Source organism: Zingiber officinale, chromosome 8A (assembly GCF_018446385.1).
Source record: "Zingiber officinale cultivar Zhangliang chromosome 8A, Zo_v1.1, whole genome shotgun sequence".
Taxonomy (NCBI): domain Eukaryota; kingdom Viridiplantae; phylum Streptophyta; class Magnoliopsida; order Zingiberales; family Zingiberaceae; genus Zingiber; species Zingiber officinale.
In genome coordinates, this window is record NC_056000.1 from 135,223,225 (window position 1) to 135,242,736 (window position 19,512).

At 35.9% G+C, this 19,512-nt stretch overlaps 2 protein-coding genes across 2 annotated transcripts; one reads left to right on the plus strand and one right to left on the minus strand.

Moving 5' to 3' along the window:
- Positions 1-4,634: 4,634 nt before the first annotated feature.
- LOC122007821 (probable E3 ubiquitin-protein ligase RHY1A) lies at positions 4,635-5,799 on the plus strand. The gene is made up of 3 exons (XM_042563345.1): positions 4,635-4,913; positions 5,095-5,192; positions 5,277-5,799. The coding sequence occupies exons 1-3, from the start codon at positions 4,773-4,775 to the stop codon at positions 5,581-5,583; spliced, it is 546 nt and encodes a 181-aa protein (XP_042419279.1). The 5' UTR covers positions 4,635-4,772; the 3' UTR covers positions 5,584-5,799.
- A 7,063-nt stretch (positions 5,800-12,862) lies between these two features.
- LOC122011309 lies at positions 12,863-14,293 on the minus strand. Its single transcript, XM_042567696.1, has 3 exons — positions 13,344-14,293; positions 12,929-13,019; positions 12,863-12,868 (listed from the first exon to the last, which is right to left on the minus strand). The coding sequence occupies exons 1-3, from the start codon at positions 14,291-14,293 to the stop codon at positions 12,863-12,865; spliced, it is 1,047 nt and encodes a 348-aa protein (XP_042423630.1).
- Between the last annotated feature and the right edge of the window lie 5,219 nt (positions 14,294-19,512).

Consider the following 19,512-nt stretch of genomic DNA (forward strand, 5'->3'; position numbering starts at 1 on the left):
CCCTATGTCAAAATTATGCTCTTAGAGATAAACATAATCACGAGAATTTGTGGTTCTCCATTCCCTTGTGGATCGCCTTAAAGACACTTGTGTTTAAGGTGGTTGAGGTACTTGCTCATCAATATGAGGCAATACTTCAATTTCAGTGGCAGGTTCCTCCAATTACATTGGAGATGTCATGAGAATGTCTTGGTTCACTACGCTCACTGGATATGTGAGACTCATAATGTGCGGTATAGTAACCATACCACTACTGATCGCACTAGTAGTAACCACAGGAGGATCGTCAATGCTTTCCTCAAAAGATACTTCCCTGATTTTATTACTCCCACTGTCCTCAATGAACTTGGCATTTCCCATTTTGAAGAAGGATCTGTTAGAGGGATAGTAAAATTTATACTCTCTTGACTTCTCAGAGTATTATATAAAATTACAGCTAACTGTTCTTGAGTCCAGTTTCCTTTCATTAGACTTGTCAGGCCTAGCTTCAACTGGACAACCCTAGACGTGTAAGTGCCTAATGTTAAGCTTCTTACCCGTCCATATCTCAAATAGGGTTTTAGTTACTGCCTTACTAGGTACTCTATTGAATAGGTGAACTGCAGTCTTGTGTGCTTCACCCACAAGGACTCTGTTAGAGAAGTGAAAACCATCATACTTCTTACCATGTCTTTTAGGTTCAATTGTGACGCTCAGCTATACCATTTTGATTAGGTGTACCAGGCATGGTATACTGAGGTACAATTCCACACTCAACAAGGTAGTTCGTAAAAGGTTCTGGACGTTGTTTACCTGATCCATCATATCCATCGTAATATTCACCTCCACGATCAGATCAGACAGCTTTAATTTTCTTATCTAGTTGAAGTTCAACTTCGACTTGAAAAGATGAGAGAAGTTCTATTTTTTATTTCAGATAATTCATCCCTCTTACTGACTGTCAAGAGACCTACAATATATTCTTTTCATTTTATCTCTCCTGTCAAAAGCTTACTCATTATCTTTTTCTAAAAGATCTCTCCTCAATATATTCTTTTCATTTTATCTCTCCTGTCAAAAGCTTACTCATTATCTTTTTCTAAAAGATCTCTCCTCGCTCCTCTCTCCTCTTTCTGTTTATGTTACGTTTAGTAGGGTGGAATCTGCCTTGTAATATAATCAGAATTACATTACAAAGCTGATTATTTTGTTTAGTTTAATTTTAAACTTATAATGTAATGTAATCCGGATTACAAAAAGTAGTTAAGTATTGTAATCTGGATTACAAAGCAAATACTATGTAATCTGATTACATTCCGAGGTCACCATTTAATCAAAATTTTAATACCGAATATACCCCTAGTCCACCGCGACCATCGCCCATCGCCGTCGGCCGCCACCACCGGTGGCCATTGCTGACCGCTGCTCCGCCGACCGTTGGTCGCTGCCGGCCACCGGTCGTCAGTCGCCGCCCACCGCCGATCTCCGCCGCCGCCGCCCACTGCCGGTCAATGGTTGTCGCAAGCTCCAACAGAGGTGCGGCGGCCATCGGTAGAGGTCACAGGATATTTTTGTCATTTTATAATAATACGAATTACATTGCTTATAAAAAATAATGGACACCAAACAAAAGAATGTAATCACCCTTGTAATCAAAGATTACATACATTACATTATCAAACGTAGTAATGTAAATCAAGATTACAATACATTACATTATAAATTTAATTACATTACAAATTAAATTATATTATACCCAACGAAGCCTTAGTTCCTATCCCAGCTGGGAATGTCTTGCCGATCAAAATTTTTTTAAAAAAAATTATAGTTTCTATCTCCAGCTCGGATGTCGTGGCGATAAAAATAAAAAGAAAAAAGTTATAGACGTAAATAAAAATTATAGTTTATTCATTTTAATTTTAAAATTTTAATAAAAATTTAAAAAATACAAAATAAAAACTAAAAAATTTAAAAATTATTTTTCTATTTTTTAATATCTAATTACCAAAGAATAAAACAAATTATTAAAATCACATAATTATGAAAATTAAAAAATCCCACGTAGTTATGAAAGTTTAAAAATCTTTTGAGCATGGCTGAAAAGATGATACAGCACAAGCTATTGATCCTGTTGATTCATATGTAAATACCGGAAATAATCTTTTGAGCACTCAATGTTATTGCTAAAAACCATTCACACCTCTGGAGATTCTTGTGGAGGATCTCCTTCAATCCAAATAGATTTTCCCAAATCTTTGGTCGACGAAGAAGTTGTTTTGGAAGTTGAGGTCGATAACTGTCAGGTGTAGTAGAACGACATTGGATGTACATAACCCATGTCATACAAAATTTGAAACTTTGGAGCAAGGTTCTTCTCCACATCCCAATCGAGCAATCCTAGCCTCCAAGATATTATCTTTCTGAGATTAGCACCATCAAGGCCCTAAGATATATATATGAAGAATCCAAGAACATCGTCAAGCTTCTCGGTGGACTGAAAACGGGAAAGCAATTTGGAGACCTTGGAAGCATTGTCCGGGGAGAACCCCCATGTATTCACGAGGTACTCGACAAGGAAATAGGGATCGAGAAAAGTTGTGGAACTTGAGGAGGAGGCGGAAGTGACGGTGGAGAATAAGATACGACAGAGTTGGGTTAGAGGAGGGAGGGCATGGAGGTAGACCAGGGAGTGAAACATTGCGTGTGTGTTAAACGACCACGTGAGGTCGACCCAAATAGATCCGGTAAAAGCCTAATTCACTGATCTCTTCCGGGCTCAATCTAATGCATTTGGATTCGATCTACTTAGCTCGTTAATAAATTAATAGTTTTAGTCTATTAATTATTATTATTATTATTATTAATCTAGGTATCCATGCCTTGGATCCGATTAATTCTGAAGATAGGTAGTCTTTTCTTATTCCATCTACCGGGTAAATTAGGAAGTGCAATCGGATCCCGATGCGGTATCCTAGCAATTCTAATAGTTCAAGCACTGTGGGCATAAGATTTACCCTACATTAGAATCGAATCCTCAATGTATGGGTTAACCACTGTACCTCTTAGTAGGGTTGTAAACAAGCCGAGCCGAGTCGAGTTTTATGGTGTTCAAGTTTGTTTGATAAGGTAACCGAGCCGAGCCGAGCCAATCTTAAAATGAACCAAGCTTTTAAAATGATTGTTCAAACTCGTCTTGGTTTTTTTTTTTATGAGCTTGAGCTTGTTTGAAGCTTGACTTGAGCTGGGTTCGTTTAGATGTTATCGAGCTCTAAATTCAAGCTTGGCTTGAGCTTGGCTTGAGCTTGGTTTGAACTTGACTTGGGCTTGGTTCGAGCTTCTTTTATTTAGATATTATCGAACTCTCAATTCAATCTTATTTGATTATTTGAAACTTTTAGTTATTTGATTGATTATTAATCTTAATAATTTAAATTTATTTATTTATTTTATTATTTATTTAGCATATTGAAAAGAGTTTTATTAATGAATATGATTGTGAACATTGTTCGTGAATATTGTTCATGAACATTAACGAGCTGAACACATATATGTTTAAACTTGTTTGTTTAACTTAACGAGTTGTTCAAGCTTGTTTATTTAATTAATCTTGTATATATTGAACGAACATAAACAATCTCTTACAAAATCGAATACCAAACTTATTTATGAATGTTTGGTTCATTTACAGTCCCACCTCTTAGGGGGTGGCAATAGTTTCAATTTATTTATCATTGCTTTGATAACGTGGATGATATCATGATCTAGTATATTAGCTCACCTCTTTTTGTCGATCACCAATAACTTCTTTGCTACCCACCAAATACCCCTCTTTTGATAATATGGCCATCGATTTTATTTAAGTATTGACACATTTTATTGGGCTAAGGGACCTTAACATTAAGGTCAAGATTACTTTTTTCTTTAAGACAATAAAATAACCTTTGATTCCACACAATTTATTATTTTTACAAAAATCAAAACAGCACCCTAAAATATACAAATCACTAAAATGATATCTTAATTTAAAAAAAAAACATCTAAAAGGATGTCCATTAGATGTTTTATATACTAAGTAGCTGTTATTTAATTGTAACAACTACCTAAGTAACTACTACATAATCATAGTTAAACTCTAAATTCTAAATTATTAATTTTATATCCTAAACATTCAACACTTTTATCATCAAAATTATTTAAATTTTATTAAAATTACTTTTAAACAGTTATAGAAACTACTAAATAGTTGTTACACGAATGTAAAAACTACCAAATAGCTATTAAACAGTTATAAGTAAATTTGAAATCCTAAAATCCTGAACCAAGAAAAAAACACAAAAACATGGGGAAGCTCAGGAATTGATTTACTAAACTATTCATTTGAAGAAATAATTTATGATGATCTATTTACAATATATATAATGTTGTTATATTCAACTGATTAATTAGAAAATCAATTTTTTCTAGATAATTTCATATTATCTAGAAAAAGGCCAGACAGGCACTTCAAGCAAAATGAAGTTTAATACAGTGCTGGTTAATGTCAGGTTGTTGTTGCTCTCAATATGGCCGTAACCTTCAAGGGCCCCTGTCTTTGTTTGCCTTGTGGCTACATGGCCTCCACTATAGAACTTCTCCTCTTTTATCTCCCCACCCAACTCTTTAAATGGCCATCTGGTTGCTCCATAAGCACATTCATGGAAGTACCTTTTCTGGTTAAATCCAGTGTTGTTGGTGAGAGAAGGATGAAGGGCAGTTGAGACTTGGGAGGAGCTAAAGTTCAAGGGCTTGTTGGCATGGCAGGAATGCTCCCTGGTGTCGAATACGCTCGTCGGAGAAGCCTCCACCTCCGCGGCACTACGCCCGGTACAACAAGGAGATCATCCTTCAGTTTGTACACAACAGGCCACGAGAAACATCTGAGTAGTGGCTTCACGGTATGACTGAATATTTCATTTGAGTTTGTTTTCTTTCCAGCTGACACACTGTTATATCTAAATACTAAGAATTAATTCTGAACTAATAATTATAATAGAATTATTAAAATAATCTAAATACTAATTTAATTTGATCCGATCAATTCTGATAATACTCTTTTATCTCTTTTAATATCACCAGAAAAGGAGCATCTTGAACCAAGAACTCCATGATGAAGCACTTGGGCATATTGCCAGGGAAGCCAAGGAGAGGTTGGATGACAGATTACAGATTAAAAGGTATTGATATGAATTAGAATTACAACTTGTCTGAATCAGTTGGATCTTCTTGTGGCTAATTGAGCGGATATGTTTGATTGCCAGGCATAACAGTGCTGGAAGCATGAAGCAGAGCAAGAACGAGAAGCAAGGAGGGCAGCACAAGATCCCTGGCAATGTGCAGAGGGAGGTATTCTCCTCCAAGAGCAATAAGAAGAGGTTTAGCTGGAGCAAGCTGAGGTGGAAGTCGTCGGAGCAGTCGGATTGCGTGGTGTGCCTCGAAGAGTTCATGACCGGGGACATCCTCGTTCACCTGCCTTGTGCGCACAGGTTCCACTGGAACTGCGCCCAGCCATGGCTGGAGACCAGGCCTTGCTGTCCTTGCTGCAGAATGACCATATTTGCTGAGTGATTACTGCTGCAAATAGAATTCTTAGCTACTCTTCAATGTTTCATGTCTTTAATTATCTTTATGTTGGTATCAGAATGAAGAGATCCAACCGTCAGCTGTAAGAATAGTCAAAAAGCCCGGTACACGAAACTCCTGTCATACAGGATCCTAAAAAAGGATCCATTGTACGTATTCTTATCCTACTTTTTATAAGAGGTTGTGTTCAAGATTCGAATCCATTATCTTTTAATTATAAAATAAGAACTTTACCGTTACACCAAGACTCTATTCAGCTATAAGAATAGTATTGCATTAAAATAAGATTTGGGATTTGCACAATTAAAATAGAAGATAAGATAGTTCAAAAAAACCTTTCTGCTATTTTATTTTAACACCACTATTTCTTTCCCTAAGAGAAAACACTGAGAAAGACATGCTTTGATAATCAAACTTGAAATCTTCCTAATCATGATTTATTTTAATGAAAAAATAAAAATTTTAATTGCAATGTGATAAGATTAGGTAGATTGGTGAGCTGATTGTAGCATGGTGGTGGAGTGGTCACCTCAATAATGAATCGATGTCCCTGGTGAAATTGATATCCATCAGAAATTATTGAGGTTCCTCTTGTCCTTGAGGAAGATATGATTGATGTGGTGTGTGAATGAGAACCTCATGGAGTGGAAGGTAGCTCCCACATCACAACATCTGTTGAATTTTTCAGACCAGATGATAAGAGAACAAAATTATACTGAAGGTAAATAAATAATGCTTCCTTCCTAAAAATCTTGGAAAAAAACATGTTAATCTCAAGCCCTTTGTAACAACAAATAAAGAATAGTAGTTCATATTATAAAGAGCATTTAGTAAGAGACCACACTGCATATGGAGGTATTTTCTAGTCCCTAAAATCACTGCAGTACCTATTAGTCTTATTACTGTAATGGAACATTTTTGCTAGAAAATTTACAGCTTACAGAAATACATTTTCTAGATATTGCATATCAATGAAATTTAATTCTCACAATCTCATCAGAGACCTAGGATATAATTTAGATAGACCCATACAATGCTGGAATTAATCCATAATATCATCTCGAGATAAAAATTAGTATATCCAAAAGAATGAGGGATTTATTTACACAACGAAATCAGATAGTACAGGAAAGGTTTATCATCACTACACCATGACATTGATAATAACAAATTATATGTTCTAGCTATCTAGATGAATACTTTTTAAACAATGTGATAAAAGGTGATTGGTTTGTCTTCGGCGCCCCTGTCAATTTATCCCTGTGCCAGTATGAAAGAGGTAAATTACGAGTGACTACTAACCATTGATACAGTGGCCAAGACATGAATACTTTTTCAACAATGAACAATATGCAAGACTAATCTATATAGATAATAAACATCTGATCCTTTATTCTGTATACCACTAGCACCTTCAGTTCTCATTGATTTAACAAATCTTGTTTATAAACAGTGTACAATTCAAATTATTTAGCTATGGAAGCTCAGGTTAATATGCTTCAAAATACATGAATACGATGACTCTTTATTCATAATAAGGATATCATTTTCCATAATGTTCGATGAAGGCGCATGCAATGTAAATCGGGCAAATTGTCCTAAACTCCGTGCATGCAAACTCAACTTCCTTCTTAGTTCCTACATCTGAAAAAATTTATTTTCACTCAACCCTTCAATGAGTCCTTTGTGTTCGATGCAACACCAAAACCAAATCTACCTTGCGTTATTACAGCTGTAAAGCTCAACGTATGATGAATAAAGGGTGTGAGGGCTTTCTAGTTAACATCTTCATCCATTCAGAGACATAGACTGAGTCTGGATGAAGTAGAAGTGACATAGGACTTTCCTGACGTGTTTCCGAATGACATTTCGAGACTACCACCGATCAGAGAGGTAGAGTTTGAGATCGAAGTAATACCGGGAACTGCTCTAATATCTAAAGCACCATACAGATTGACACCTATAGAAATGAAGGAGCTAAAAGAGCAACTGCAAGAGCTGCTAGACAAGGGCTTTATCAGACTGAGTGTGTCATCGTAGGGAGCATCGGTGTTGTTTGTTCATAAAAAGGATGGAATCCGAGTTTAGTTCTTTTGATAAAATATATTGTAGTGGGTTATTCGCCTGTGCTCTGTGTGAATTGTATTTTCTTGTCACTCCCTGCATGCAAACATTTCTTTTTAGTGACATGGGACGAAACATAAGAATCTAAAAGCGATATGGGACGAAACATCGTTATCAGATTCGGTCGTCGTAGCCTATGTCAGACTTGCATTGATGGCAAGTCACCAAGAAGATGATAGAGCAAGTTCATTAGAGATGAGCATCGAGAGCATCGATGAAGTGGGAGCAACGTCAGAAGAAAGAAGGGGAGCATTAGAAAATGAGATCGTGCAATTTTCCTGAATCCGAGTTTAGTTCTTTTGATGAAATATATTGTAGCGGGTTATCCGTCTGTGCTCTGTGTGACTTGTATATTTGTTGGTTAGTCCTAGGAAAATGTACCGGTTCCACTGTACAAAAATTTTTGCACAAGTGTCGAACCTTTCCTTAAATAACCTATTGTGTTCTTTAAAAGTTAAATTAGGAATCGCAGACGGAACTTAACATCATTGATTCCAAATTTAACTTATATGTTCTTAATGGTTTAGATTTGAATCGCAAGCGGAACTTAACACTATTGATTCAAATCTACCTAAGTTATTAATTCCATTAAATATTAATTTTCAAAATTGGCTTCCAGGACTGCATGGCGAGTAAGGGTAATCACGGATCGGATTGGTTCGGTTATTGGGGTAAAAAATTATCCGGCCCTACTAGATCAGATAATGCAAAATCGGGACCTACATCCGGCCCTATATCCGACGGTTCTTATATATCAGATATCCGACGGGTTGTCAGTTATTTGGATATCCGACCCTATATCCAATGAAATATAAAATATAAATATAAATATAACAAAAAAATAAAATTTTTAAAATGATAATAGACATTACTTATTAGACGTTATAGCAGCTAATCAGAAATAGTTATTACAACGTGTAGCAGCTTATTGGCAGTAGTTGCTACAACGTGTAACAACTTATCAACATTAGTTGCTACAAGTAGGGGTGATCACGGATCGGGTTGGTTCGGTTATTGGGATAAAAAATTATCCGACCCTACTAGATCAGATAATGCAATATTAGGACCCTACATCCGGCCCTATATCCGGCGGATTATTTTTTTTCGATTCGGTTCGGGTCGGTATAAGCGGGTTGGTCGATTTGGCGGGTTGACTGCTCACCCCTAATGGCGAGACACATGACTTTCTTGGATATAAGAGCAACCACCACCGCCTAGACAAAGCCTTTTAAGGAAAGCTAATATTTAATTTCCTTAAATAACTCTAGGTTAACCAAAAATAACAATCGAATCACAAATTCGAAAAAGAAGAAAACACAAACTCGAAAAACTAATTCGAAAAACTATATCTAATTGCCTCTTGTATTCAGAATTGTTATAAAGAAAATAACTAGTATGATGCGGAAGAAAACTACTAGTTATACCTTCTCTTTGTAAGCTAATGACCTCAAGATCTTCTGTCGTATTCCTCGCCTCGCCTTGGACGTCGTGTGGGTGACGATCCTCCAAGATGAACACCACCTAAAAGCTTCTTCCTCTTCTTCTAAAATCCGGCCACCACCACCACCAAGGAGAAGAGAGCAAAAGGGAAAAAAAAAGAAAAAGGGAGAGAGGGGTCGGCCACTTGAGTTTCTCCAAGCAAGAGAATAAGAATTGTGTCTTATGAAGCCTCCTCACCCCTTCTTTTATAATACTTGCCCAAGGCAAATAAGGGAAGAATTTTTACAAAAATTAAAATCTTCCAAGAGTTTTTCCTTTTCCTTTTTAATTTTTCCTTTTATTTCCTCTTGATTGAATCAATCACCAAAAATAAATTTGATGATTTTATTTGTTTTTAAACATCGTCGACCACCTTGCTTGGCCACCAAGCAAGGGTGGCCGACCCCCATAAGAGGAAAGGAATATTTTTATAAAATTTACAAGAAGAAAAACTCTTATAAAATTTTACAAGCTCTCTTTTCTAAAGTTTGAGTTAAAAAAGGAAAGTTACTAAAAATTAAAACCATGTTTTAAAATTTAAAACTTCTCTTATAAAATTTCCTTTTTTAACATGGTAATAGAAAATTTAAATTTTAAAACTCCTCTTCCTTTTTTCCTAAACCATAAGGATGATTAAAAAAGAAAAGTTTTAAAATCTTTTAAACTTTCTTTTAAAACATGTGGCCTAATTCAAATAAGGAAAGTTTTTAAAATTAAAATCTCTCTTTTAAAACTTATAGTTTTCTACAAAGAGAAAATTTTAAAAATTCAAAACAACCCTCCTTGTATGAATTATTGTGGCCGGCCCCTTCATGCTTGGTCACCAAGCAAAGGGTCGACCCCTATAGAAGAGGATGTAGCCGGCCCTTGCTTGTTCACCAAGTATTGGACCGGCCCACTTCTTGGACACCAAGAAGAGTCTTACATTTGGATGGACTTGAGGTTATAATGAGGCTACGATAGGGACCTAGAGGAGAAATTGGTTTTGGCCTTCTGATGAGCTTGAGTATCCCGTGTTCGCCTCGAACACACAACTCAAGTTCATCGATAATAACTCATTCCACTAGAGAGTTATTACCGCACTACCGCACCAATCCCAAATTACATTATGAGCTCATTCTTATCATGAGTGTGTTAGTCTCCCTGTGTTTAAGATAACAAATATCCACTAATTAAGTAAGTTACTGACAACTCACTTAATTAATATCTAGCTCCAAGAGTAGTACCACTCAACTTCATTGTCATGTCGGACTAAGTCCACCTGTAGGGTTTAACATGACAATCCTTATGAGCTCCTCTTGGGGGGCATTCTCAACCTAGATAACTAGGACACAGATTCCTTATATAATCAACAATACACACTATAAGTAATATCATTTCCCAACTTATCGGGCATATTGATTTATCGAGCTAAACCTCACCCTTTGATAAGTCAAAGAAATAAATACTAAATATATGTGTTTGTTATTATATTAGGGTTAAGAGCACACACTTCCATAATAACTAAGGTCTAGTTCTTTTATAAAGTCAGTAAAAAAGAACTTACCTAAAATGGTCCTACTCAATACACTTGGAGTGTATCAGTGTAATTTATTAGTTAAGATAAACTAATACTTAATTACACTACGACTACTTCAATGGTTTGTTCATTTTCATCTTAGTCGCGAGCAACTATTTATAATTTATAAAGAACCGACAACATGATCTTCTGTGTGTGACACTACACACCATGTTGTCTACTATATAAATTAATTGAACAAATTACATTTAACAAATAAATGTAGATATTGACCACTGTGATTCTTTATTTCTAAATAAATGTTTATATAAAAGCTAGGCTTTTAGTATACACTCTAACAATATTCTTGTTCTCCCTGCATGTAAACTTTTCTTTGCTTCAACTTCCTAATGCATATCGATTTACCTAATTACTTTCATTTTTTATGTACAAAAAATCTAAAATGAGATATAATTTCTCTTAAATTCAGCACATTTAAACTAGAATCTAGTATATTTTCTATCAATTATGTATGACTCTTTTTCCATCTGACCAATCGATCGAAGCTCATGCCAATCAATTAACTTAGGCTAAGTAATCTATTGACATGAGCTGCTAATTGATTGGTAGACGGAAAAAGATTCGTGTTCAATTAGATTAAAAAATATACCCGATTTTAGTAAAATTATACTAAATTTAGGAGGAAGTATACCTTATTTTAGACTTTTTGTACCTATAAAAACTAATGAGGTTTATGTTCCCTCACGACAAATAGATTGATTGCCGATCGATTCCCAATTGATATTAGATTCTAGTTAACTGTAATTGAATTTAGGAGGAATTATACTTAATTTTAGAATTTTTGTACCTAAAAAAAATATGAAGACAATTAGGTAAATTGATGTGCATTAGAAAGTTGAAAAAGAGTTGAAGCAAAGAAAAATTTACATGTAAGAAGTGAGAATAATTTTTTTTCTGACACAGGAAGGAGAAGAAAGTTGAATTTGGATGCAGAGATTCTAAGACAATATGCTGATGTAAATTCTATGTCACTTGAAATTTGAAAAATATTAACTAATTGGTGTTAAAATCAGTTACAAAGAAAAATATCACTCGCTAACCTTGACAGAAGGCATTGTAGCTGACATAGATCCCCTGTTATTTTGTTTGGGAAGAAAGAGAGAAGAATGAAAACTAAATATATAAAATTATAAAATTATCATTACTCTTTAAAAATAATTAAATTAAATTAAATTAATAAAATTAATATTATTAATAGGATGAAAATATATAGATAAATAAATATAATTTATCTATAATTTCAAATTTTAAAATAAATTTATATATATTTTAATAGGATAATTAGAGTTTGAAAAACCTATTTAAAATATCATATTTAAGTTAGGAGTTGATTAAATAAATTAAAATAAAAGTTTAATTAAAAATATAAATTTCGTAAATTGAATTTACTATGTCATGAATTTCATTATGCTCTACTCACCCGCTCGGTACCACACCTCGCCGCCAACCAATGCCACACCTGCCACCGACCATACGCCTTCCCCTTTTCCCCATCGCAAGCCATCGACAGTCGATGCCTTCTCGTCTACTCATCGCAAGCCATCAACGCCTTCGCCTCTTACCCATCTCAAGACGTCGTCCGCCTCCGCAAGCAGCCAGTATCATCTCGTCAACAAGACACCTCCACTGTCACTGCCCAAAATAAAGATAAAATTGGAATAAATTTGTTGTGAGATCCCCTTCCCCTTCCTTACACCCCAATTCAGGAGGTAAGAAATTTCATTAATTCGAAAGCATACAAGGGGAAGGGTTACCCTTCTCTCCCCTTCTCTTCTTACCTCACTCTATTCCAAACAAGGATCAATTCTCTCCTCCTTATTTACTCTTCCCTCCCCTCTCCTTTCCTCACCTCCTCCCAAACAAAGTGCAAGTGGAAGGAGTTAACTGCCAACTTTCACTTAAAGGATATTTGTCTTTTAGAAAGATTTTTCCTCTAAATGGATTGAACAGTCATAAGATGTTGAGTTTCTAGACATCCTAAATTCAATGTTATATTCATCATTTTTAAACTACCAACTTCCTAAAGCAAATCCTTTTCAATTCTATAAGGTTGCAAAATGGAACTCCGAAAACCTGACATCTTCATGTCTACAAAAACAGTTGCATGTACAATACAGAACATGAAAATAAAAATGATTTATCTATGACCTTGGCAGCACGACTGATAAGTTCCTGAAACAAATCCTTTTCAGCTAAATCAGGTTGCAAAACGGAACTCAGAGAACTAACATCCTCATGACTACAGAAACAGAAACAGTTACATTCATAATATAGAAGATAAAAATAACAAGTACACTGCATGAAAAGGTTGGTTCGATATCATTGCTTATCCAGTCAATACCCAAATAAATCCTAGATTCATTCGCAGTCTGGATAATTCCCTTTGAACTCAGCTACAATTCACAAGATTTCAAGCAGTTTGGGTAATTTATCTTTGTAAGGGAGCACATACTTCTGCATAAACTTAGGTCCCGGTGATAAGAAAATTGTACATAGCGTGTCTTGTAAAGTCCATAACCCTTCAGATTTCAATATCTCCATCACATGAAATCGAGGAATTAACCTCTTTTCCAAACTCAATGCTAAAAACACTAACTGCTTAGCAATGTCTAATGGTGCCATACCAACATCCTTGATTAAAAATTCCATCTTTCTCTGCAAAACCACTGTGGAAAGGGATAAAAAATGTGGGAATTTCTTGACTGCAGCAATGACATCTGAGTTCGACCAACCAAAGCTGTTCATGAGCTTGACTTGGGTCTCAAATTTTTCCCTGCTGACCCCCTGCAGCACATCAAGGATCCAGACGAACATCGCAGACTCCCGGGAAATTCCCATCCCCTCAGCTCTATCCACCAAAGCCCGGAGCGAATCTGGGTTCTGCACGATGAAGCTTGGATGTCTTTTAAAAACAAGAGAAATCCGCGCTTCAGGAATACCACATTCATCCCTTAAGAAGTTCAAGTTAGGGCGTACTTTCTCAATATTGTTGCTCAAAAACCAATTACGCTTCCGGAGATTCTTGAGGAGGATCTCCCTCGATCCAAAGAGACTTTCCCAAACCTTCAATTTGGGAATAAGCGAGTTCTGAAGGTTGTGGCCCATAATAATGGGATGCTGCATAACGACATCGATGACGTCGGACTCAGATAATCCTAGGTCGCGCAAAAATTTGAACTTTGGAGCGAGGCTCGCCTCCACATCACAGCCGAGCACTGTCGGACTCCAAGTTATTGTCTTTCTGAGATTAGCGCCGTCAAAGCCCTGAGATCTGAGGAATCTAATAACAGCGTCGGGCTTCTCGGTGGACGGAAAAGGGGGAAGCGACTTGGAGACCTTTGAAGCACCGTCCGCAGAGAACCCGCATGAGTTCACGAGGTAGTCGACCATAAAGTGGGGATCGGGAGAAGAGGTGCCGCCTGAGGAGGAGGCGAAAGTGCCGGTGGAGAAGAAAACGAGACGGAGCTGGAACGATGGGGGGAGGGCATGGCGGCGGACCAGGGAGTGAAGCATCCCGTCGGTGCGTCCCGCGATGAACAGGTAAGGACGACGCCAATAAGACCTAAAAACCAAATTACAAAACCCTACTTGAGTTACCCCTTCTGGGTTAATTTCACTTCCGGCCCATATATGAATGGGCCCATTTATAAGATACATTAATTCCATAATATTTTGTATAATTTTATATTAGTCTAAATATTAAAAAAACATCCACATCACTAGTTTTGATATGTTGCCCGATCCTTGTACAGACTGCAGGCGCTTAAAAGTGATCTGGATGGTATATATATATATATATATATATATATATATATATATATATATATATATATATATATATATATATATACACGTTTTGTTGCGTTTTCTTTCGGACTGTTGTGGATCTACTCTCGTGGTAGGTCCGCGTCATTTTTTTGTTAGAGTATAATAGTTTTTTTTTCCACTATTTTCCACAGCCCTAATTTCTCCTTCGTCCTTCCTCCTTCATTGCGATGCGGCCGCAGAAGAGGAACACCCACAGCCGCGAGGAAACTCCACAGATTTCTCCTTCCTCCTTCCTCGCGACGCGGACGCAGAAGAGAACATGCACAGGCGCCTTCCTCCTTCATCGCGCCAAGCTGAAGCAAGGGTTTCCGCCCCTTCCTCCTTCGCCGCGCCAAGCTGAAGCTAGGGTTTCCGCCCCTTCCTCCTTCGTCGTGACGCAACCGCAGAAGAGGAACACCCATAGGCACCTTCCTCCTTCGTTGCGCCAAGCTGAAGCTAGGGTTTTTCCGCACCTCACTCACCTCCATTTGTTCTCCTCAACGGTACAACCCATTCTCATTGCTTGGGTTTCTTTTCTCCAATCATTTGTGACCTACAATCTTGGTTTTCTTTTCAAAAATCGCTTATGACCTATCTTGAATTTATGCATTTTGTAATATACAATATCTTGAATATATGTCTGGGAGATATTGATTAAACCCTAAGTGATATAGGATTCATTAAAGATATTCTAAACTGCTTGGTGTGTATATATAACTGCTTGACGTCACTTTTTTTTTCTCTTGCCCTCTATTGTTACAGGAATTTATATTTCATCTCTTACACTATATTGGTTTTAGCCGTAAATTATGAATTAACTTTGGGGAATAAGTTGTACTAGTGCTCCTCACCTATATTGTAAAAATGGATTTGAGTAGATTGTGCATTGGAGAAAAAACATGATCATATCCTTACCAAACACCTTATTTGAACCTCAAAGTACTTTGAAGCCTTAAAGCACTTTTCCAAAGCTCTCCCAAACTCACCTGTATACTGGTTCCTAAAGCTGTCTTATACTTGTGAAGTTCCGATTGATGATTTTATCGGCCTACAAGTAACCAGTTGCTTTCTTATTTTTCATCTCTTTGGAGAATGAGGACTAAACTTTGGGAAATAAAGGGTAACACCAATTTTTTGCTCGTCAAGATTGACAAAGGAAAAGAGTAAATTTTAGACATAACTGCATAAGATTTATTAGAATTTTGGAATCAAGAACTACACCTATGTGAGGGAGATATTGATTAAACCATAAGTGATATATGATTCATTAAAGATATTCTAAACACTGTAATATATTCTAATTTCTTGTAAATTAGATTAATTTTGTCTCAATGCAAACACTGATAAGGTATTATAAAATATGATGTGTCATAAATTTTAGGTATTTTAATGTAAATTGTGGCTACTTTCAATGTAAATTGGTCAAATTTTTTATAAAATTGTATGATTTCCCATTACTTAAGCAAATTGCTATTGTTTAGCTTAATTTGGTCAAATTTTACTTTTTAGGTTGTGCTTGAATGACATCATCAAGTAACAGCAGCATCAACCATACCAAATATGAAACTGTGCAATGCAGGGATTGCGGACTAAGAGCATTGGTGCTAGTCTCTAGATCGATCAAGAACCCAGGAAGACTATATTATGGATGTAAGCATCATGGATGGTTAAAGTGGGTGAGGTCTGATACTGGAAATGAAAACACTAATGATATACATTTTAGGATGTTGCCAAGAGCGGAGTCAAGGGTGGGGAGTGAACACATTGCTTATCCTGGACATAATATGGGAAATTGGAATGTACCGTTTATGGTCTGTATATTAGTGATAATGAACTTAATTCTTTTGGCTATATACTTGTTTTGTTTGTTGGTTGACCTAGTTAAGTAGTACTAGTGTTGTAATGTGATAAAGAAATGCAATTATGGATGATGTTGATATTTATTTATTTTTATTTATGGATGGATATTAGTTTTGTGTTATGCTTATTACTAAACTTGTTGAAGAGATGAAATAGAACCAAGGTCTATCCTTTTATTTATGGATGTTTATGTTTGTCATGAACATCAAAATATTTCAATGGAACTATGGAATTTCATAATAGAAAGCCTAAACAAACATATTTATCTCAGTTTCAAATATACTTTTGTAATGCAATGTCATATGCCTCTTATTGTTTACTCCATCTGGCAAGTTTTTTTTACATGAAAAACCCAATAAAATGGTTACGACAATTTAACAAAGGGCACATGTAGAGATCTAAATTTACCAAAAGACGTACGCTACTTTGAAAAGAAGTACAGTTTTGAAACATGCTAAAGAATCAAAAAATAGTTGGAACAATTGAAAACACGAACCAATCTTGACCAGGGAACATTAAAAGGAGTCGAACACATAGCCGTGGACAACATCCTCTGAGCCACCGCCGGATATCATCACCAACTCCACGATCGAAATTCGGACGAAGAGAAAGGAAAATCTCCATTGTTATTTTCGGTATTCCTAATGGTGGACCAGAGGTTTTGAAAAACCTAAATCTCTCTTTCTTACTTTTTTTCTTTTTTTTTTTTTTGCAAGGGCCTGATTTGGGGGGATATCAGGCCCACGTTGGGCCTGATATCTCTTCATATCAGGCCCAACGTGGGCCTGATATCTCCCCATTTCATGCCCTTGCAAAAAAAACAAGGGAAAAAAAGGAAAAAAAAAAGTGAGATTTAGGTTTTTCAAAACCTCTGGTCCACCACTAGGAATGCCAAAAATAATAATGAAGAGTATATTTGAACTCATTGCAATTTTAGAAATCCATAGGACCTGAAATGATTGCAATCTAAGCTCTCTAGGTCGATCAGTGAGTTTCGATCAAAACCCACTGATAGACCTAGAGAGTTCCGATTAAGCTCATTTCAGTTCCTGTGGATTTCTGATGCTGCAAGGAGTTCAAATATGATATTTATTATTTATTTCAACTTCTAAAAGATCTTAAAATATAAAAAGAAAGAATCAACAAAATAATCCATATACGTTTTAGGTTTTTCATAACCTTTAGTCCATCACTAGGAATGTCAAAAATAACAATGGAGAGCATATTTGAACTCCTTGCAATATTAGAAATCCACAGGAACTGAAATGGGTGCAATCGGAGCTCTCTAGGTCCATCAGTGGGTTTAACTGAAACTCACAGTTCGACCTAGAGACCTCAGATTGCAGTCATTTAAGGTCCTGTAGATTTCTAAAATTGCAAGGAATCCAAATATACTCTTCATTATTATTTTTGGCATTCCTAGTGGTGAACCAGAGGTTTTGAAAAACCTAAACATCTCTTTCTTTTTTTTTCTTTTTTCTTTTTTTCCCTTTGTCTTTTTTTTTTTTTTTTTGCAAGGCCTGATATGGGAAGATATCAAACCCACGTTGGGCCTGATATGAAGAGATATCAGGGCCAACGTGGGTTTGATATCTCCCTATATCAGGCTCTTGCAAAAAAAAAAGGAAAAAGGGAAAAAAGAAGAAAAAAAGAGAAATTTAGGTTTTTCAAAATCTCTAGTCCACCACTAGGAAGCCAAAAATAATAATGGAGAGCATATTTGGATTCCTTGCAATTTTAGAAATCTATAGGACCTGAAATGACTGTAATCTGAGGTCTCTAGGTCGATCAGTGAGTTTCGGTCAAAATCCACTAATGGACTTAGAGAGTTTCGATTGAACCAATTTCAGTTCCTGTGAATTTCTGATGCTGTAGGAGTTCAAATATGATATTTATTATTTATTTCAACTTCTAAAAGATCTTAAAATATAAAAAGAAAGAATCAGCAAAATAATCCATATACGTTTTAGGTTTTTCAAAACCTTTAGTCTACTACTAAGAATGCCGAAAATAACAATGGAGAGCATATTTGAACTCCTTGTAATATTAGAAATCCATAGAAACTGAAATGGGTGCAATTGGAGCTCTTTAGGTCCATCAGTGGGTTTTGACTGAAACTCACTGATCGACCTAGAGACCTTAGATTGCAACCATTTCAGGTCATGTAGATTTCTAAAAATGCAAGAAATCCAAATATACTCTCCATTATTATTTTCGGCATTCCTAGTGGTGCACTAGAGGTTTTGAAAAATCTAAATCTTTCCCTTTTTTTCTTTTCTTTTTTTCCTTTTTTCCCTTTTTTCTTTTTTTTTTCTTTTCTTTTTTTCCTTTTTTCCCTTTTTTCTTTTTTTTTGCAAGGGCCTGATATGGGGAGATATCAGGCCCACGTTGGGCCTGATATCTCTTCATATTAGGCCCAACGTGGGCCTGATATCTCCCCATATCAGACCCTTGCAAAAAAAAGAAAAAAGGAAAAAAAAAAAAAGGAGAAAAAAGAGAGATTTAGGTTTTTCAAAATCTCTAGTCCACCACTAGGAAGTCAAAAATAATAATGGAGAGCATATTTGGACTCATTGTAATTTTAAAAATCCATTGGACCTGAAATGATTGCAATCTGAACTCTCTAGGTCGATCAGTGGGTTTCGGTCAAAACCCACTAATGGACCTAGAGAGTTCCGATTAATTTCATTTCAGTTCATGTGGATTTCTGATGCTGCAAGGAGTTCAAATATGATATTTATTATTTATTTCAATTTCTAAAAGATCTTAAAATATAAAAAGAAAGAATCAACAAAATAATCCATATACGTTTTAGATTTCTAAAATTGCAAGGAATCCAAATATACTCTCCATTGTTATTTTCGACATTCCTAGTGGTGAACCAAAGGTTTTGAAAAACCTAAATCTCTCTTTATTTCTTTATTTTTATTTTTTCCCCTTTTTTCTTTTTCCTTTTTTGCAAGGGCCTGATATGGGGAGATATCAGGCCCACGTTGGGCCTAATATGAAGAGATATCAAGCCCAACGTGGGTCTAATATCTCCCCATATCAGACCCTTGCAAAAA